The sequence below is a fragment of the Oncorhynchus nerka genome, linkage group LG24, assembly GCF_034236695.1.
Source record: "Oncorhynchus nerka isolate Pitt River linkage group LG24, Oner_Uvic_2.0, whole genome shotgun sequence".
NCBI lineage: Eukaryota > Metazoa > Chordata > Actinopteri > Salmoniformes > Salmonidae > Oncorhynchus > Oncorhynchus nerka.
Window position 1 is genome coordinate 49573315 of NC_088419.1, and position 22182 is coordinate 49595496.

General features: G+C 43.9%; 1 protein-coding gene across 8 annotated transcripts in view; it reads left to right on the forward strand.

Moving 5' to 3' along the window:
• opa1 (OPA1 mitochondrial dynamin like GTPase) overlaps positions 1-22182 on the forward strand; it is a 61719-nt gene that overhangs the window by 14904 nt on the left and 24633 nt on the right. For all 8 annotated transcript variants that reach the window (XM_029632008.2, XM_029632010.2, XM_029632013.2 and 5 more), the window contains 17 exons: positions 168-254; positions 3090-3203; positions 3688-3768; positions 3913-3987; positions 4069-4140; positions 4271-4370; positions 4559-4689; positions 4987-5059; positions 5244-5316; positions 5483-5598; positions 12062-12126; positions 14126-14202; positions 15031-15196; positions 19815-19967; positions 20143-20251; positions 20745-20965; positions 21420-21536. In XM_029632008.2, coding sequence (XP_029487868.1) covers positions 168-254; positions 3090-3203; positions 3688-3768; positions 3913-3987; positions 4069-4140; positions 4271-4370; positions 4559-4689; positions 4987-5059; positions 5244-5316; positions 5483-5598; positions 12062-12126; positions 14126-14202; positions 15031-15196; positions 19815-19967; positions 20143-20251; positions 20745-20965; positions 21420-21536 — 1830 coding nt within the window. The remainder of the gene's footprint in view (positions 1-167; positions 255-3089; positions 3204-3687; positions 3769-3912; positions 3988-4068; positions 4141-4270; positions 4371-4558; positions 4690-4986; positions 5060-5243; positions 5317-5482; positions 5599-12061; positions 12127-14125; positions 14203-15030; positions 15197-19814; positions 19968-20142; positions 20252-20744; positions 20966-21419; positions 21537-22182) is intronic.

Below are 22182 nucleotides of genomic sequence, written 5' to 3' on the forward strand. Positions count from 1 at the left end.
CCACACACACACTTACACAGTCATGCACATACACACACCAGTGTTCTGCATGGTAGTACAAGTTAATCAATGAGTTTGTTTCAAAACACTGTGTCCTGAAGAAATAGACTCAATCTCCCATCAGGCATTACCCTAAAGTATTTTTCTATCTGTGTTCTTTTCTACAGAAGTCTCTGATTGACATGTACTCTGAGGTCCTGGACATCCTCTCAGACTTTGACTCCAACTACAACACCCAGGATCACCTACCCAGGGTAAAGATAAACCAAAGGGTCATGGCTGTCTGGAAATGCAATCAAATTAAGGAGACATTATTTTTTTATGTTCATGTTTCTTTAGTAGATCCCATAAATATTGGGGCCATACTTGGCAACAGAAGTAACCATTTTAAATTGAAATAGTTTCCTTCGGCTCAAAATGTGTATCAGCCAATTAAATTAAATTGATTTATGACAGAACGCTAAATTGGAGCTGGTCCCATTAGATAATATGGCACACATTATCCCTATGCTAACCTCAGCAGGTGGCAGTGATTATATCCTGGAAGAAATTCTTCATCTGCCTGTCAAAGATCTTAGACTTTATATCCACCAACTAATGGAATTTCTTAAAATGGGTCAACCCTAACCACTAGAAGGATATTTTAAAACTACTAATTCAAGGTTTACTTTTGTTCCTTTGGTCTGTAACAAAATGTTGTCCATATTGCATTTTAATTTATTAGGATTCCCGTTAGCTGACGACATAACGTCAGCTAATCTAATCTTCGTGGGGTCCAACACAGAACTAAAAAGACATTACAATTTATATTAAGACACCACAAACTAGAGGTCGACCGATTAATCGGCATGGCCGATTACATTGCATTCCACGAGGAAACTGCGTGGCAGGCTGACCACGTGTTACGCAAGCGCAGCAAGGAGCCAAGGTCAGTTGCTAGGTAACATTAAACTTATCTTATAAAAAAACAATCAATCTAAACATAATCGCTAATTAACTACATATGGTTGATAATACTAGTTTAACTAGCTTGTCCTGCGTTGCAAGTAATCAATGCGGTGCCTGTCAATTTATCATTGAATCACAGCCTACTTCGCCAAATGGGTGATGATTTAACAAGCGCATTCGCGAAAGAAGCACTGTCGTTGCACCAATGTACCTAACCATAAACATCAATGCCTTTCTTAAAATCAATACACAAGTATATATTTTTAAACCTGCATATTTAGTTAAAATAAATTATTTTTAGCAGGCAATATTAACTAGGGATATTGTCACTTGCATTCTGTGCAAGCAGAGTCAGGGTGAATGCAGCATTTTGGGCCGCCTGGCTCGTTGCGAACTGTGTGAAGACCATTTCTTCCTAACAAAGCCCGTAATTAATTTGCCAGAATGTCATGTAATTATGACATAACATTGAAGGTTGTACAATGTAACAGCAATACTTATGGATGCCACCCGTTCGATAAAACACGAAACGGTTCTGTATTTCACTGAAAGAATTAAACGTTTTGTTTTCGAAATGATAGTTTCCGGATTTGGCCATATGAATGACCTAAGGCTCGTATTTCTGTGTATTTATATTATATTTACATCTATGATTTGATAGAGCAGTCTGACTGAGTGGTGGTAGGCAGCAGCAGGCTCGTAATGCTTGAAGCACAGCACTGTTTATGACTTCAAGCCTATCAACTCCTGAGATTAGGCTGGCAATACTGTAGTGCCTATTAGAACCTCCAATAGTCAAAGGTATATGAAATACAAATGGTATAGAGAGAAATAGTCCAAAAATAACTACAACCTACATTTCTTACCTGGGAATATAGACTCGTGTTAAAAGGAACCACCAGCTTTCATATGTTCTCATATGATGCAAAAATGTATCATACGCAGATGACTTCTGTATTTTGAAAGTATTTGATGTCCTGAATTTGCCTGTCTGGTTTGGTGGTTGTGTTTTGTTGCTACTATACACCAATTGGTTTGAGGAATACTCTAGTTTCTTGAAGAATATAACATTCCTAAAGAACATCTAAAAACTGGATAGTCATTTGATGCATCCTTGACTAGGCTACTAATATTAGACAACATTTTCAAGTTTTCGCATACATGAACAAAATCCCACGTGTTTGTTTCCGTTTCACACACACATCCATGTGTGTTTCTGCAAAACAGATAAATGAGGACCTCGCAACATTGAAGTTTCCTAAAAATAAAAACCAAAGAGCCTTATGGATTTGTCAAATAGAATGTAGGCTACCATTATCACCATCGCTTTTAGGTGGCACACTGCTAAATGGTGAATGAATGTAGGCTATAGCTATGTGTACTCTGTTTAGCTACTGTACACTAATGCCCATCCTCCTCGAGCATGGGCATGTAATATAACGGGCAATGTAATATAGCATATGCACTATGATTATTAGGCAATAGCAGTGTGTTTGTGTGCTTGGCTGAACGAGGTAGCTCCTTACTCAATCCATTCTCCATCTTCAACCTGTTGGATGCAGCCTACGTCCCTTTTCAACACGCGAACCCAATAGAGGTGAATCAACGTTTCAAAGGGGGAAAAACTCATGTGAGATTTTGATCCATTGCTACGATCTGCGACAAATGACGTGGACCAGAGAGGAATTTGAGCAGTCAGTCGAATACACGGTCATGGTTTGCTTTGATGTTCAAAACGTGTTCTCTAGGTTTAGGGCGCTCCCATGAACACGTGTTGGAACACCAGCTACGTGAACGATTTGATTTGGCTGATGCAGAACTTGTTCCAGAACAATACCACTGCCACGTGGTTAGCATAGGGCTAACGTGAGCCATTTGAGCTGATGGGACCAGCTACAATTTAGGGTTCTGTCACGTGCAAGTAAATCAACAATTTTAATTGGCTGATTCGCATTTTGAAAAGGAGAAACTTCCTAAATTGAAATGGTTGCTTATGTTCGCAAGTATGGCCCCGTCCTTTCCTCTTGTAAAGGCGTTGCTATGAAATGCTACGCCTCTACTGTCTGTCACACCCATTTCATCCAACCCTCCGCCTCCCCGCCATCTTCCTCCTTCCCTCCCTCCACTGTGCTATACTCTAGGTGGTGGTGGTGGGAGACCAGAGTGCAGGGAAGACCAGTGTGTTGGAGATGATCGCCCAGGCTAGGATCTTCCCCCGGGGCTCTGGAGAAATGATGACCCGCTCTCCTGTCAAGGTAGAATAACTAATTTACCAGACTGCCTTAACCCCCTCAAAATCCCTAACTTCCAGCGCTGTAGCTACAAAGATATCAAAGATGTATAAGATCCAACGCTTACTTGGTGTTTGTTATTTTATCTGGGATTTGGTACATCCATTTTGTAATTGATGTATAGCTGTTGATTTTGGAGAATATAACTTTTAAGTGGCGGAGTGACTGCTTTGTTGTTTTTTTGAATCCCAGATTGCCCCTTTTTAAGGCAACCTGTCCAAACCTTACCTACTGCTGTGGCAATGCTTTGATGGATTTCTTCTTAGGCTCTGTAGGTCTACACGGTTCCATATGGGACGTTCTAGTCCTCAGTTTGATTGCTTGAATGAGGCCTGTGTGGTCTGGATGGATGGGTAACATTACCAGACTACTGTTGTGGTTTTGGCCTGGGGACTTTGAAAGTGGTCAATTACATTTTGCCGCCTGCTGTTCTCTCCCCCTCCACTAGGTGACGCTAAGCGAGGGTCCGCACCACGTAGCCATGTTCAAGGACAGCAGCCGAGAGTTCGACCTGGGCAAAGAGGAGGACGTAAGTTTTATACAGCATACATATGTGCGGGAGGGGTGACTGGACTGTAAACAAATGGGGAAATCTGCCTCTTTCAATCTTAATTCATTCACTTGTTTTCTTGTTTATTCACTCATTCATTTATTAATTATTTTGTCCCTGAAGCTGGCTGCCCTGAGACATGAGATCGAGCTGAGGATGAGGAAGAGTGTCAAGGAGGGACAGACAGTCAGCCCTGAGGTGAGGACAGAACCTCTATAGCTTTCAGCTTAAAGAATGTGTACTTCAGTTTGTGCCTAAATGTTTGTTTCCATATGGCAGACGATCTCTCTGAGTGTCAAAGGACCAGGCATCCAGAGGATGGTACTAGTGGACTTACCAGGAGTCATCAGTGTGAGTGTACACACACACACAGCTACACACGCGCAGAAGCACATACAGAAACACACTTGCACACACGCTTGTGTACATTAACAGTGACCATACAGTGTTAGGTGCAGTGATGCTATGTAATTCCTCTCAGACTGTGACAGCGGGCATGGCAGCCGACACCAAGGAGACCATATTCAGCATCAGCAAGAACTACATGCAGAACCCCAACGCCATCATCCTCTGCATCCAGGGTGAGTCAACGCTGGAGTCCCCCTTTTCATGATCAAATATTGACAGATCACCCTTGAGCTCCTTTTCTTCCTCCCCTCCGCTCCTCTATTCCCTTCTCTTCGGTCTCATCTCTCCTCTCTGCTGCCTCCCCTATTCCTTTACCTCGCCTGCTCTTCCCGAACCCTCCATCTCTCTTTCTCGTCCTCAGATGGGTCAGTGGATGCGGAGCGCAGCATCGTCACAGACCTGGTCAGTCAAATGGACCCGCAGGGGAAGAGGACCATATTTGTCCTGACCAAAGTAGACCTGGCAGAGAAGAACCTGGCCAGCCCTAACCGGGTGAGATTCGCAAACACACACACGTTCAAAATGTTTGATTTGAAACTTTTTTTGTAACGTGAAGCAGAAATTAGTTGGACAAGTCTAGGTAGTCCTGAAACAGAGCATGGACAAAATAGATTTGTCAAGTTCAAATGTTCTGAAAACATTTATAATCCTCTTTAGCCAAAAAGGGGTGCCCTTTCATTAGTTTTAAAAGCTGGATGGTACACTCAAGAGGTACAGACGGGATGAAACCCAATGACACTTGATTGCATTCTCCCTCGTCTTGGATTTGATGTATTTCTCTCCCTACAGATTCAACAGATTGTTGAAGGAAAACTGTTCCCTATGAAGGCCTTGGGCTATTTTGCTGTGGTGACGGGAAAAGGTAAGTTGCATTACAATTAGGGTGGCAAAATTCCAGTAACATGCCACCAGGATTTCAGGGAATTTGGGGAAAGTTACCGGAATTTTGCCACCCTCATTACAGAAATGTACATTAGTTGAATCTGGCCTGAGTTAGTCAGGTCTTTAATCACTGACATGTGCATCTGTTGTCCCTTCTTCCCAAGGCAGTGCCGGTGAAAGCATCGACTCCATCAAAGACTACGAAGAGGACTTCTTCCAGAACTCTAGACTTCTTAGGTGGGTGTCCTGACTCCCTATTGCACATTCGGTTTAGAAAATGAATTGCCGGTAAATTCATTAATTTGGTGAACGGCCATGGTTTTCAATGAGAATTTATTAGATTTTTTACATTCTGCTGAAATTGAACATGTTATCCTGACCTGTGTCCCTCTCTCCTTCAAAGAGATGGTATGCTGAAAGCCCACCAGGTGACCACTAAGAACCTCAGTCTGGCCGTGTCCGACTGCTTCTGGAAGATGGTCAGGGAGTCAGTGGAGCAGCAGGCCGACGCCTTCAAAGGTAACCAGACGGGTTAGGATCCGACACCTATTAGGTTGGACACATAACATTTTTGACAAAAAAATGTTTTTCTGATAAACACCCGCCGTGGAGCCCAGTTTCATAGTATGACCATATTTCCCAGCTGCTCGCCGTCGTTTTGAAGTAATCACGAAAAAACAGGCCTTATTTTAGGGCATTTTTCACCCTGCCAGCTCCTATTAGTTGTATTGAGCAGCGTGGCACCAACTCACCTTCCCGAACGTTTGATTCCCAGCTTATTGTTCTATGTCACAATGCCTGCTTTGCTATTGTTGGCAATGAGACTTGCTCACGTTGTTGGTAGTTCAAATGTAAACAAGAACAAAATACTCATGGAACTCTGAGGTCGTCCCGTTGTTTCCTATAGGGGAAATATAGGCATGTCTGTCTATTTCGCCAATTATCTCGCAATGTGTTTATTTAGATCTTTTTCAAGTCGGACGCCATTTTAATCATGAGAATCTCCTCTTTGTAATTATGTAAATCTGGGCAGTGAGCTCGGTTGTCATGACATTCTAGCCCCAAAATACTTTTTGCCCTTGCACTGCTGAGCTCCCCTCCATTGTTTTCCTATGGAGAGGCATGCCAATCTATTTCACCAAATATCTCACAATGTGTATATTTAGATTTTTTTTCAAGTCAGGCACCATTTGAATCAGATGAATCTCCTCTTTGTAATTATGTAGGTCTGGGCAGTGAGCTCGGTTGACATCGATCACTAGACCAGAAATAGTCTGAAGTTGTCATTTTTTCCGTACTTTCTCATTATGCAGACATACGCACAGTTGACACCATCAAGGTGCGGATGTTTACTTTCTACACAAGTATTTTTTTTCCCCCAGTTTCGTCCGACGAACAGATTGCAGTGGTAAAATAAATAAGCATAATTTTTTTGTGCCATTTTGTCGAAATTGAATTCTAAGCATCACTCCAGTCAAAACAGGCTCTTCGAACGTTCGATTCCATTCATTTGCTATGGGCTCTCGCTAGTGTTCCAGCTTAGCCAACGTTCTTTTGCCGTTTTTCAGCCTTGGGGAAATGTTGACTCGTTCTATTGTCCAGCCTGCGTCTATATGAGGCGCCAAAGGCTTCAATGGCCTCCTTCTTTTCCTTCCTGATAGGCCATCTAGGCATCTTCCTCCTAGCCGGCATGTGTCACTCTCATTCCACGGAGGGCCAAATGTCTGCGGGTTTTCAATCCTCCCTTGTACTTGATTTATTGAATTAAGGCCAGGCAGGCACCACATCCTAATAGGGTATTTTTTTCCCCTTAATCATATCACAGTCAGCTTTTACCAGTTGAATGTACACCGAAATCTAATACTTTTTGTGAATACAATTTTTTTGAAATATTTTTGACATATGCAAATGAGACAACTTCTCATTATGTATTTGCAAATCCATTTTTCCGAACACTGGAAGAAGTCAGCCTAAATGTTCAGGATTTTTTTTAGGACACTCCAGGACTAGGCTTGTCCAAAGCAGGTTGTGGATAAATATTTCTAATCGATCTGTAAAATACTAAATACGTAAAATGCTTTTTTGGTGCATTTTTCCAAAGAACAGTATCTAGATTAAAACGTGATTAAACGGTAATCTTGTTTATCATGATTTGTGAATGACTACCTCCTCTCTGTACCCCACACATACAATTATCTGGAAGGTCCCTCAGTTGAGCAGTGAATTTCAAACACAGATTCAACCACAAAGACCAGGGAGTTTAGCCAATGCCTCGCAAATAAGGCCACCTATTGATAGATGGGGTAAAAAAATAAAAAATAAACAGAAGTGAATATCCCTTTGAGCATGGTGAAGTTTTTAATTACACTTTGGATGGTGTATTAATACACCCAGTCACTACAAAGATATAGGCATCCTTCCTGACTCAGTTGCCGGAGAGGAAGGAAACCACTCAGGGATTTCACCATGAGGCCAATGGTGACTTTAAAACAGTTAGAGTTTAATGGCTGTGATAGGACAAAACTTAGGATGGATAAAGAACATTATATTTACTCCACAATACTAACAATTACAGAGTGAAAAGGAAGCCTGTACAGAATACAAAAGTATTCTAAAACAAGCATCCTGTTTGCAACATAGCACTAAAGAAAAGCTGCAAAGAAATTAACTGTACTGAATACAAAGTTTTATGTTTGTGGCAAATCCAGCACATCCCTGAGTATCACTCTCCATATTTTCATCCATGGTGGTGGCTGCATCATGTTATGGGTATGCTTGTCATCGACAAGGACTAGGGAGTTTTTTTTTAGGGTAAAAAGAAACGGAATAGAGCTAAGCACCGGCAAAATCCTAGAGGAAAACCTGGTATTCAACAGACACCGGGAGACATTCACCTGTCAGCAGGACAATAACCTAAAACACAAGGCTAATTATACACTGGAGTTGTCTTACCAAGGCGACATTGAATGTTCCTGAGTGGCCTAGTTAAAATTTTGACTTCAATCAGCTTGAAAATCTATGGCAAGATTTGAAAATGGATTTCTAGCAATGATCAACAACTAACTTGACAGAGCTTAACATTTTTTTTTAAAGAATAATGTGCAAAATTATACGATCCAGGTGTGCAAACCTCTTAGACTTACTCAAAGACTCACACCTGTAATTGCTGCCAAAGGTGATTCTAACGTGTATTGACTCAGGGGTGTGAATACTTATGTAAATGACATATTTCTGTATTTAAAATGTGTATATTGGTGAGGGGGAAAACAACATATATTGAATCAATTTTGAGTTCAGGCTGTAAAACAACAACGATGTGGAATAAGTTACGGGGTATGAATACTTTCTCAAGGCACTATTCAATTATTTCATCCAAACTGCTTTGTGCAAGAAAGTCCCGCCTCACCCATCTACTCATCGTCCAAAGTGGTTAAAATGTATTAATGTTGATGACGGTAGTAATGATAATCGAAATAAAATATAAATTTTCATGATTTCTTTTTTTAATAAACATTTTGTTTCACTTTTTGAAAATACTAATATTAATGGACCAAAATACAAAAATCTCAAAATTGACAGGTAGATGCAAAACTATAATTTCAGCCTGTGGTGCCTGGACCTTTAAGTCACTTATTAGTTAGGAACTCCCCTCAGCTGGTTGTGTAGGTCTTAATTGGACAAGCACTCTGCCATCCATGGAATGAGTTTGACACTCCTGTCCTCGTCTCTTACAGCCATGGCTGACCACCACCACCCACCTTTTGTTAGTGAGCGATGCACACTTTTCCTCTCTACTTGCTCCCCCCTCCTGCTCCCGAATACCCTGCCACACTTCTCCCCTCGACCGGCGCTGCTTCCCAGCCGCAATTATCCCAGACAGCCGGTGGTCCTCACTAACAGTAGCAGCAGGGACTAGATTTATTGCCCTCTGGCTGTGGTGTGGCTCTCCTTCCCATTGTGTGGCGTATTGATCTGCTGCACGTCAAAAACCATCCTCACAGGCCCAGTGTCTGGCGCCACTCTGGCCCAATAACCCACCCACGGGCAATTAGCGACATCTTCATTGTGTAGGGAGAGGAGAGGGACAATGGGGAGTGTGTATATCGGGGAGTGTGTGTGTGTCAGGGTTTCCGTTCAAAATATTTGGCTCCGGACAACGTGACCGGGAAGATTTTAATTTACCGGACATTTAATAATTTACTGGACGTCCATATGCTTACTGAAGGTATGCATACTGAAGGTATACTGAACATTTTTCATTGGCTGAAATAAAAGATCCCAGAAATTGTCCATATGCAAAAAAAGAGAAGCTTATTTTTCTAAAATACACAAATTTGCACAAATTTTCTTACATTCCTGTTTGTTAGCATTTCTCCTTTGCCAAGATAATCCATCCACCTGACAGGTGTGGCATATCAAGAATCTGATTATCATGTTCATTACATAGGTGCACCTTGCACTGGGGACAATAAAAGGCCTCTCTAAAATGTGCAGTTTTGTCACACAACACAATGCCACAGATGTCTCAACTGTTGAGGGAGCATGCAATTGACATGCTGACTGCAGGAGTTGCCCACCAGATCTGTTGCCAGAGAATTTAATGTTTGTTTCTCTACAATATACTGCCTCCAATGTAGTTTTAGAGAATTTGTCAGTATGTCTAACCGTCCTTATTAACAACAGACCACGTGTAACTACGTCTGCCCAGGACCTCCACATCTGGCTTCTTCACCTGTGGGATCGTTTGAGGTGGTGCTGAAGCTTATTTCTGTCTGTAATAAAGCCCTTTTTTGGGGGAGAAAAACTCATTCTGATTGGCTGGGCCTGGCTCCCCACTCGGTGGGCCGGGCTCCATCCATGGTTGCGCCCTTGCCCAGTCATGTGATCTCCATAGGTTAGGGGCTAATTAATTCATTTAAATTGACTTGACTTCCTTTATATGAACTGTAACTCAGTAAAATATTTGAAATCGTTTCATGTTGCGTTTATTTTTGTTCAGTATAAATACGGAGCACACAATTTAAAAATGTATTCAGCAGAAATATCTAAACAGAATGAAACAAAACACATATTTAAAGAACTGGTTTAGATTAATAAATATGCCTACAATAATAATGCTATGCAATAATAATCATGATAAAACAAATGTTTATAAATAAATGTAAGTTCCAAAATTGCATCCTAACTGAATGGCACACAGTAGCCTGCATCTAGCTTTTGTTATAGTGCTATTAAAAATACCATCTTCGCAGTCAACAGTAGCCTAGGCCAAACTTCTGGTTTTCTGTTGTACCTGATAATTAATTACACCCACCTGGTGCCCCAGATCTAAATCCATCCTTTGATTAAGGGGATATTTGTCCTGTGTCCTTTTGTCTTCTATAGCTCAGTTGGTAGAGAATGGTGCTTGCAACACCAGGATAGTGGATTCAATTCCTGGGACAACCATATGTAAAAAAAAAAACAATAATAATAATAATGTATGCGCATTTGACTGTAAGTCGCTTTGGATAAAAGCATCCGCTATATGCATGGTGTTGGGCTGCCCCATTTAGTCAACTGGTTGATTGTTTGGTCCATAGGCTGTTGGTCGACCAAGATTTTTTGTTGTTGTCAAGCAGTGGCAAATGCATTGTAAAAAATGATGGCACGTGAGACACCCGTCTGATTCACGCCTGTATGAGTGGACTAATCCATTGCGGAGGCCACAGGTATGGCTCACCAGTTGTACATTTAATTACCATTTCTAACCTACAATGTTTGTTTGGTTCCGGTAATTTATTTTAGTGCGTTCAACTTATTATTACAGTCTTACCGTTGTCATTTGTCGGAGTGGACACGTTGCTTGCGGAGTGCACCACCTAGGCTACACCGTTTTGTTTTCTTTAATTCCTTTTACGAGTTGGCAATTGTATTCATTATTTAAGGTTGAGTGCTCCTGCCAATCTGGAGTAAAGACACACACCTGATTACACACAGAAGTAGGCCTAGGCTACCTGGCCTGCACTCAAATGTAGGCTTATACATGTGCCCATTCGGAGATTTGATACCGTTTCTGATGGTCTTAACTCACCATCACTCTATAGCTTCTCAAAGAAATGTTTTCTTCGCCTCAAACAGCAAGTAAACAATCTTCCCAGCTCTCTCCCTTTCGATAACCACTCAGCATGAAAGGGGTATAAAATGTCATGCTCTGATCCGGTGGAAACATAAAATGATCTACCTGATTTACATCTTATCCCTTGACTCAGGAAACTCTGAGGGCCCAGAATATTTTCAACAATGTTGCAAGTTGGCTAGCACTAGCTTAGGCCTGACCAAGTTAATAGTTGATACAATGTTTCAAGTAACTTGCAGAAGGGCCATGCATGGCCTACGTGATTTATAGATTGTGTGTATCAGGATGTTTTCTACCTGCGGGCTGCAATGTTTTTATTTGTTGGCTTTATGTAGGCTCTTTTTACGTATTTGCAATTGCAATAGAAGTTACTTTTTAGATTGTATCATTTTCATTTAGATATCATTTTGTTCTAAATTAAATTCAACTGTTCCACCAAAGTGTGCATATGAAAATCAGCATGCAGATCAGTAGAAATGGTACAATAGCTTGGCACTTCAAATGGAAAAGGTTGTCGACCGCCGGTGTTGTCTTACTGGTAACTTCTGGTAACTTCAGGAGCATAACAGTAGAATCTGTGAAGGCCAGCAGCAGCGGGAGCAGGTTCGGAATATATATATTTTTTATATAGTTATCTTGATCTCTGACTCCCTCTAGTAATTTGTCTGTCTTTGTTTTTGATCGCAGTGCTTAAAGCATCAGAGAAGCTTAGTAGCCTACGTGTAGTTGATTTACCTCAAATATTTCGCCCAATCGAGTCGACCAAGATTTTTTTTTTAGTCGGGGATAGCCCTAGCATGGTGTATATATTATTTGAGTTAGCCTGTACTATGACAAAGAACTGTCTGTCCTCTCGTCCATCAGCGTCCCGCTTCAACCTGGAGACAGAGTGGAAGAACAACTACCCCCGTCTGCGAGAGCTGGACAGGGTAAGGACCATCGATATATACATATACATATATCCACACATATAAAAAATGTAATTTTATATATATATATATATATATATCTCCTATATCTATATATCTAAAAAATAATTCTATATACATGCATACATACATACACACACACACACCCACATTCGGAAAGTATTCAGACCCCCTGACTTTTGGTATGTTACAGCCTTATTCTAAAATTGATTCAATTGTATTTTTCCCTCACCAATCTACACACAGTACCCCAAAATGACAAAGCAAAAACAGGTTTCTAGAAATTTTTTCAAATGTATTTAAGAATACAAAACTGAAATATCACATTTACATAAGTATTCAGGCCCTTGACTCAGTACTTTGTTGAAGCACCTTCGGCAGCCATTACAGCCTCGAGTCTTCTTGGGTGTGACGCTACAAGTTTGGCACAACTGTATTTGGGGAGGTTCTCCCATTCTCTGCATATCTTTGGGTTCAAGTCCCGGCTCTGGCTGACTGGGTCACTCAAAGACATTCAGAGACATGCCCCGAAGCCACTCCTGCGTTGTCTTGGGTGTGTGCTTAGGGTTGTTGTCCTGTTGGAAGGTGAAACTTCAACCTTGTCTGAGGTCCTGAGTGAAGAAGGTTTTCATCAAGGATCTCTCTGTACTATGCCTCCGTTCATCTTTCCCTCGATCCTGACTAGTCTCCCAGTCCCTGCCACTGAAAAACATCACCACAGTGTGGATGCTGCCACCACCATGCTTCAACGTAAGGGTAGTGCAAGGTTTCCTCTAGACGTGACGCTTGGTATTCAGGCCAAAGAGTTCAATCTTGCTTTCATCAGACCTGGTCTGATGTTTCACGTCTTTTGGTGCCTTTTGGCATACTCCAAGTGGGCTGTCATGGAAGCTATTCCTCATTAAAAGGCATGTCTAGCCACTCTACCATAAATGCCTGACTGATGGAGTGCTGCAGAGATGGTTGTCCTTCTGGAAGTTTCTCCCATCTCCACAGAGGAATTTTGGAGCTCTTTCAGAGTGACCATTGGGTTCTTGGTCACCCCCCTGACCAAGGCCCTTCTCCCACAATTACTCAGTTTGGCCAGCTCTAGGAAGAGTCTTGGTGGTTCCAAACTTCTTCCTATTAAGAATAATGGAGGCCACTGTGTTCTTGGACTTTCAATGCTGCAGACATTTTTTGGTACCCTTCCCCAGATCTGTGCCTAGTCACAATCCTGTCTCGGAGCTCTATGGACAATTCCTTCAACCTCATGGCATCTCCTGTATACTAACCAAACCCTGTCACAACACAACTGATTGGCTCAAATGCAATAATTTGTGGAATTTCTTTCCTTCTTAACTTTTGACAAGGCACACCTGTTAATTGAAATACATTCCAGGTGACTACCTCATTAAGCTGGTTGAGAGAATGCCAAGAGTGTGCGAAGCTGTCAAGGAAAAGTGTGGCTACTTTGAAGACCCTCAAATATGAAATATATTTAGGTTTACTACATGATTCCATATGTGTTATTTCATAGTTTTGATGCCTTTACTATTTTCTACATTGTAGAATAATAGTGAACATTTTAAAGTCCCTTGAATGAGTAGATTTTTTTTAATTCTATTTTTTATAAATTTGCTTTAAAAAATGAACATGTTTATGCTTTGTTATTATGGGGTATTGTGTGTAGATTGATGAGAAATTTGTTTAATCCAGTCAATTTTAGAATAAGGCTGTAACGTAACAAAAAGTCAAGGGGTCTCAATACTTTCCGAATACACTGTACAAATATATATATATATCTTGTGTACTATTATATTTCTTTAGGACTATATATTGTTTTACTTAATTATATGTAACTCTAGTCTAGTTAGGACTCTGTCTGCTTCTGTCCACAATAATGTCCTTTACCAGTCCAGTTTTCATGTCTAGGTTTTTCCTGACATTTTGAGAGAATGGTCAACCGTGCCAGATTCCACCAGCTAATCATGAGTTTTCTGTTCATCTTATCCACAAGAATGAACTCTTCGAAAAAGCCAAGAACGAAATCTTGGATGAAGTTATTAGCTTGAGTCAAGTCACACCGAAACACTGGTGAGTGTTTGCCGTGGTGAACATGTAGCCCTTCAAATGATGTTTTATTACCTACAGCTTTATGCATATTATTATTTCGTTTTTTAAGTTATTCAAATAATATGGCCAACAACTTAGTGTTCTATGCTTCATAAAAAGGGTCTTTAAATGAATTCAGGAATTCCGCGGCCCTTAGACAACTTTGTCTGTAGAAGCTCTGAATGGTGCAGGTGGCTAGTGTGTGTGCGCCTGTCTGTGTATATGTGTGTTGGTCCCCCCCCACCCAGAGGTTAGCAGTAGGCTAAATGAGATGGATGTCCAGTGGTTGGTGAGAGGCTAAGAGCCCCTCCGAGCCCCATCTGTAGCACTGGATCAATGGCCTGATGAATGGGCTACGGTGCGACTGGGGTTGGTGGGGGAGCCAAGATGGCCCTGTTAGCCAGCAATGCAATCGAAGCGTCTGAGAAGTGTGTTGTATTGATACGAGTGGAGCTGGGAGCAAAAACAAAGGGTTGTGTATGAAATATGAGTGTGTGTGTGTTTTGTGATAAATGAGTCTTCACCAGCAGCCCAGGGGGATTGAGTAGGGGTTTGTCCCATTGTCATACAGTCCTGGTCCGATAAAGAGCCAAGCTTTAGTTAACAAGCTGCTGAGCTTTCATGGGGATTTGTCTCAAAGGGCATTCTGTTCCCTATCTAGTACACTACTTTTGACCAAAAGTAGAGCATTGTATAAGAAATAGGGTGTCATTTTGGGATGCACCCGCATAGTGTTGTCTCCAAAGCGGTGTCCAACCACAAAGCGCTCACTAGGTTGTATTTCGCCCCATCTGCCCTTTGCCCCTGCAGGGAGGCCATCCTACAGAAGAAGCTGTGGGAGCGCGTGTCCACACACGTCATCGAGAACATCTACCTGCCGGCAGCCCAGACCATGAACTCTGGCACCTTCAACACCACCGTGGACATCAAGCTCAAACAGTGGACGGACAAGCAGCTGCCTCACAAGGCATTAGAGGTAGAGTTAGACTGCTGCTCCCTCCATCTCTTTACATCTCTTCATGGCTGTGGACCTATAGTGCATTTGGAAAGTATTTACATTTAACATTTACATTTAAGTAATTTAGCAGACGCTCTTATCCAGAGCGACTTACAAATTGGTGCGTTCACCTTAAGACATCCAGTGGAACAGCCACTTTACAATAGTGCATCTAAATCTTTTAAGGGGGGTGAGAAGGATTACTTTATCCTATCCTAGGTATTCCTGAAAGAGGTGGGGTTTCAGGTGTCTCCGGAAGGTGGTGATTGACTCCGCTGTCCTGGCGTCGTGAGGGAGTTTGTTCCACCATTGGGGGCCAGAGCAGCGAACAGTTTTGACTGGGCTGGGAACTGTACTTCCTCAGTGGTAGGGAGGCGAGCAGGCCAGAGGTGGATGAACGCAGTGCCCTTGTTTGGGTGTAGGGCCTGATCAGAGCCTGGAGGTACTGAGGTGCCGTTCCCCTCACAGCTCCGTAGGCAAGCACCATGGTCTTGTAGCGGATGCGAGCTTCAACTGGAAGCCAGTGGAGAGAGCGGAGGAGCGGGGTGACGTGAGAGAACTTGGGAAGGTTGAACACCAGACGGGCTGCGGCGTTCTGGATGAGTTGTAGGGGTTTAATGGAACAGGCAGGGAGCCCAGCCAACAGCGAGTTGCAGTAATCCAGACGGGAGATGACAAGTGCCTGGATTAGGACCTGCGCTGCTTCCTGTGTGAGGCACTCTGCGGATGTTGTAGAGCATGAACCTACAAGAACGGGCCACCGCCTTGATGTTAGTTGAGAACGACAGGGTGTTGTCCAGGATCACGCCAAGGTTCTTAGCGCTCTGAAAGGAGGACACAATGGAGTTGTCAACCGTGATGGCGAGATCATGGACGGGCAGTCCTTCCCCGGGAGGAAGAGCAGCTCCGTCTTGCCGAGGTTCAGCTTGAGGTGGTGATCCGTCATCCACACTGATATGTCTGCCAGACATGCAGAGATGCGATTCGCCATCTGGTCATCAGAAGGGGGAAAGGAGAAGATTAATTGTGTGTCGTCTGCATAGCAATGATAGGAGAGACCATGTGAGGTTATGACAGAGCCAAGTGACTTGGTGTATAGCGAGAATAGGAGAGGGCCTAGAACAGAGCCCTGGGGGACGCCAGTGGTGAGAGCGCGTGGTGAGGAGACAGATTCTCGCCACGCCACCTGGTAGGAGCGACCTGTCAGGTAGGACGCAATCCAAGCGTGGGCCGCGCCGGAGATGCCCAACTCGGAGAGGGTGGAGAGGAGGATCTGATGGTTCACAGTATCGAAGGCAGCCGATAGGTCTAGAAGGATGAGAGCAGAGGAGAGAGAGTTAGCTTTGCAGTGCGGAGGGCCTCCGTGATACAGAGAAGAGCAGGCTCAGTTGAATGACTAGTCTTGAAACCTGACTGATTTGGATCAAGAAGGTCATTCTGAGAGAGATAGCGGGAGAGCTGGCCAAGGACGGCACGTTCAAGAGTTTTGGAGAGAAAAGAAAGAAGGGATACTGGTCTGTAGTTGTTGACATCGGAGGGATCGAGTGTAGGTTTTTCAGAAGGGGTGCAACTCTCGCTCTCTTGAAGACAGAAGGGACGTAGCCAGCGGTCAGGGATGAGTTGATGAGCGAGGTGAGGTAAGGGAGAAGGTCTCCGGAAATGGTCTGGAGAAGAGAGGAGGGAATAGGGTCAAGCGGGCAGGTTGTTGGGCGGCCGGCCGTCACAAGACGCGAGATTTCATCTGGAGAGAGAGGGGAGAAAGAGGTCAGAGCACAGGGTAGGGCAGTGTGAGCAGAACCAGCGGTGCCGTTTGACTTAGCAAACGAGGATCGGATGTCGTCGACCTTCTTTTCAAAATGGTTGTGAAGTCATCTGCAGAGAGGGAGGAGGGGGGAGGGGGAGGAGGATTCAGGAGGGAGGAGAAGGTGGCAAAGAGCTTCCTAGGGTTAGAGGCAGATGCTTGGACTTTAGAGTGGTAGAAAGTGGCTTTAGCAGCAGAGACAGAAGAGGAAAATGTAGAGAGGAGGGAGTGAAAGGATGCCAGGTCCGCAGGGGAGGCGAGTTTTCCTCCATTTCCGCTCGGCTGCCCGGAGCCCTGTTCTGTGAGCTCGCAATGAGTCGTCGAGCCACGGAGCAGGAGGGAGGACCGAGCCGGCCTGGAGGATAGGGGACATAGAGAATCAAGGGATGCAGAAAGGGAGGAGAGGAGGGTTGAGGAGGCAGAATCAGGAGATAGGTTGGAGAAGGTTTGAGCAGAGGGAAGAGATGATAGGATGGAAGAGGAGAGAGTAGCGGGGGGGAGAGAGAGCGAAGATTGGGACGGCGCGATACCATCCGAGTAGGGGCAGTGTGGGAAGTGTTGGATGAGAGCGAGAGGGAAAAGGATACAAGGTAGTGGTCGGAGACTTGGAGGAGTTGCAATGAGGTTAGTGGAGGAACAGCATCTAGTAAAGATGAGGTCAGCGTATTGCCTGCCTTGTGAGTAGGGGGGAAGGTGAGAGGGTGAGGTCAAAAGAGGAGAGGAGTGGAAAGAAGGAGGCAGAGAGGAATGAGTCAAAGGTAGACGTGGGGAGGTTAAAGTCGCCCAGAACTGTGAGAGGTGAGCCATCCTCAGGAAAGGAGCTTATCAAGGCATCAAGCTCATTGATGAACTCTCCGAGGGAACCTGGAGGGCGATAAATGATAAGGATGTTAAGCTTGAAAGGGCTGGTAACTGTGACAGCATGGAATTCAAAGGAGGCGATAGACAGATGGGTAAGGGGAGAAAGAGAGAGATTCATTCATTCCGTATTCAGACCTCTTCCCCTTTTACACACTTTGTTACGTTACAGCCTTATTCTAAAATGGATTAAATAAACATATTCCCTCATCAATCTACGCACAATACCCCATAATGACAAAGCAAAACTGTTTTTTAGAATGTTTTGCAAATGTATTAAAAATAAGAAACAACTTATTTACATAAGTATTCAGACTTTTTGCTATGAGACATGAAGTTGAGCTCAGGTGCATCCTGTTTCCATTGGTCATCCTTGAGATGTTTCTACAACTTGGAGTCCACCTGTGGTAAATTCAACTGATTGGACATGATTTGGAAAGGCACACACCTGTCTATATAAAGTCCTGCAGTTGACAGTGCATGTCAGAGCAAAACCAAGCCATGAGGTCAAAGGAATTGTCTGTAGAGCTCTGAGACAGGATTGTGTTGAGATAGATCTGGGGAAGGGTAGCAAAGCATTTCTGCAGCACTGAATATCCCCAAGAACACAGTGGCCTCCACCATTCTCAAATGGAAGAAGTTTGGAACCACTCTTCCTAGAGCTGGCCGCCCGGCCAACTGAGCAACCGGGGAGAAGGGCCTTGTGACCAAGGACCAAGGTGACCAAGGACCTGATGGTCACTCTGACAGAGTTCCTGAGTTCCTCTGTGGAGATGGGAGAACCTTTCAGAAGGACAACCATCTCTGCGGCACTCCACCTTTCAGCCCTTTATGGTAGAGGGGCCAGACGGAATCCACTCCTCAGTGAAATGCACATGACAGCCCGCTTGGAGTTAGCCAAAAGTCACCTAAAGGACTCTCAGGCCATGAGAAACAAGATTCTCTGGTCTAATAAAACTCTTTGGCTTGATTGCTAATCATCACGTCTGGAGGAAACCTGGCACCATCCCTACTGTGAAGCATGGTGGTGGTGGCAGCATCATGGTGTGGGGATGTTTTTCAGCCTCCTGGAACTGGGAGACTAGTTGGGATCGAGGGAAAGAAGAACGAAGCAAAGTACAGAGATCCTTGATGAAAACCTGCTCCAGAGCGCTCAGGACCTCAGACTGGAGCGAAGATTCACCTTCCAACAGGACAATGACCCTAAACACATAACCAAGACAAAGCAGGAGTGGCTTCGGGACAAGACTCAATGTCCTTGGGTTGCCCGGACTTGATCCCGATCAACCATCTCTGGAGAGACCTGAAAATAGCTGTGCAGCGACCCTCCCCATCCAACCTGACAGAGATTGAGGATCTGCAGAGAAGAATGGCACATCTGTATTTGGGAAGTTTCTCCCAATCTTGTACTGTCATACCCAAGAACACGAGGTTTGTAATCGCTGCCAAAGGTGCTTCAACAAAGTACTGAGTAAAGTAAAAAAAAAAAAATGTTTATACATTTGCGGTCATTTTTAAAAACCTGTTTTTGCTTAGTCATTATAGGGTATTGTGTGTAGATTGATGAGGGGGGGGGACTTGTAATCCATTTTGGAATAAGGCTGTAACAAAATGTGGATAAAGTCAAGGGGTCAAATTACTTTCCAAATGCACTGTAAATGTCATAAGGAATTGTTTGTGTCTCGTCAGGACTCTCTGTTGTGATCATTTCAGATGATGGAAACAAATGTATTATTATTATTGGCGATAATGGTTTTACTGTGGTCGTCAATGTCCTTTTTGTTCCAAATTTGCATCTTCCTCGCAATCACTATGTCTGTGACCGTTCTGATTGGTATGACATTAATGGTATGCAAATACTGTGGCATTGTCTCTGTAGCCGGCCATGGTGCTGTGTTGATACGAGGCCCGATCCTCTCCTCTGTCCGTCCCCTCCAGGTCGCCTGGGAGACGCTGCAGGAGGAGTTCGCCCGCTTTATGGCCGAGTATAAAGGGAAGGACCAGGATGACATCTTTGACAAGCTCAAGGAGGCGGTGAAGGACGAGAGCATCAAGAGGCACAAGTGGAACGAGAGGGCCATGGACAGCCTGGTACTTAAACATGGACACACACACACACACACACACAGTAAAAAGACTGACATTGCAATACTCTTTACTCTTTCGCATATTCAACCACATACAGCAGGCAAACATTATTGTACGCCCAGGTTTCCTGTCTCCCCTTGTGCGTAATGTCCTTTCTGCTGTCTGTGTGGGTTGTCAGAGGGTGATCCAGCACAATGCTCTGGAGGACCGCTCCATCACAGACAAGCCCCAGTGGGACGCGGCCATCCAGTTCATGGAGGAGACCTTGCAGGCACGCCTCAAAGACAGTAGGTCACACACCCACCTTCACCGTGGCTTACTGCCTTTGCAATCAACCTCTTTCTTGATCTTTCCCTGCCTTTGTTGCTGCTGTGTGTATGTCTCCCTCTCTCTGCACCTGTCTCTCTCTGTTAGGGTTGTCACGATACCAGAATCACTGTACCACGACACCAGATTTTCCGTGGCGAAAAAAGGAAACAGGATTTAGACTAAACTCTTATTGTCCTATTAAAAAGCTACTTTATGTAAAATTGTGGGTGCTATAGCTCGCCAATTAAAACAAATGTGACTCTAGGTGACAACATAATGCTGTTTGTTTCTAACTCCGGGACTGTTTTCCTCAAGATATGAAATCCGTGTTTTGTTTTCTTACCACGATACTTCCGAGGGTCGAGCTACTGGTATCGTGACAACCCTAATCTCCCTCCCTCCCTCTTTGCACCTGTCTGCTTCTACACTACCTCTAATACTACGATCTCACAACCTCTGTGTGTCTCCTAGCGGACTCTGTGATAAATGACATGGTGGGTCCTGACTGGAAGCAGCGCTGGATGAGCTGGAAGAACCGCTCGCCCGAGCAGCACACCCGCAACGAGACCCGAAACGAGCTGGAGCGCCTGCTGAAGCTCCACGAGGACCACACGGCCTACCTGGCCAATGACGAGGTCACCACCGTCCGCAAGAACCTGGAGGGCCGAGGGGTGGAGGTGGACCCTGCCCTGGTGAGGGAGACCAACTCTGGTCACATTTTCTTAGTCTTAGAAACTCCAGTGGAGGAATGCATGTAATAACTTTGCAATAAGTGCGTATGCATTTATTGAGGAACTGGGCAGGTGGAAGTCGTATTGTGTTTTCAGATCACTGCTGATAGAGGAGATGAGTACTCAAAGACACAAGTATATCAATTCCCAATCTGTCCTTCATACCATCATGGCCACCTAATCAGCCCCCCCGTTTACAATTGGCTCATTCGTCCTCCCCTGTAACTATTCCCCAGGTCGTTGCTGTAAATGAGAATGTGTTCTGAGTCAACTTACCTGGTAAAATAAGGGTTCATTTAAAATCAAATAGAATTTAGATGCGCGCGCACACACAACCTATCCCACATCCCAATACACCATGAAGCATAGCCTGTCCCTCTCGCATTCTGGCCCTCTACTACTTCCTGTGTTCCAGATCAAGGACACGTGGCACCAACTGTACAGGCGTCACTTCCTGCAGAAGGCCCTGCAGCACTGTAACCTGTGTAGACGAGGCTTCTACTACTACCAGAGACACTTTGTCGACTCGGAGGTAAGTGACCTCGGCTCCAAGGCAAGTTGCCAGAGGTAGCTGTTCTCAACTAAGATTTCAGAGACCTATTGAGGTGATTTCAACAAGGCTTCCGTTTCGGCGAACATGTTACCATAGTAACAATTTCAGTTGAAGGATTTGATTTGAATGAACGTTCCAAAATGTTACGGTGAAGGCACAAATAGCTCATTTTTGTAAGGATTATTCATTCTTAGTCGATATAATAGCCTAAATCAGAAGGTCGTTCATTTCCAATGGAATCTGCCGTTTGCCTTGCAGCGTTGCAGAGGCTGTTCTGTGTGGTGCATATGTTGAATATATCCAACGTATGCATCAAATTGTATGCGTAGACTTGACAGAAGTGGAAGCAAAAGGTGAATGTTGAACTGCTGTTGCACACGTGTTCAGTAAAAAATTGCATTACATAATGAGAACAGTTTGAGTGCAGAATTTATTACGCAGCATTGATGCATTGACGCTGCAGTTAGCACAAAATAAATGGAACGTGTCATTGTATGTTAGAAAAAGTTTGAGAACTATTTCCCTTGTTGAACGCACCTTTTGGACTGTAGTACATTGTCCATCGATCGACACTACCCTTTCCTCTGCCTGCAGTAAAAACCATGCGTGTCACTTCTACCCTATC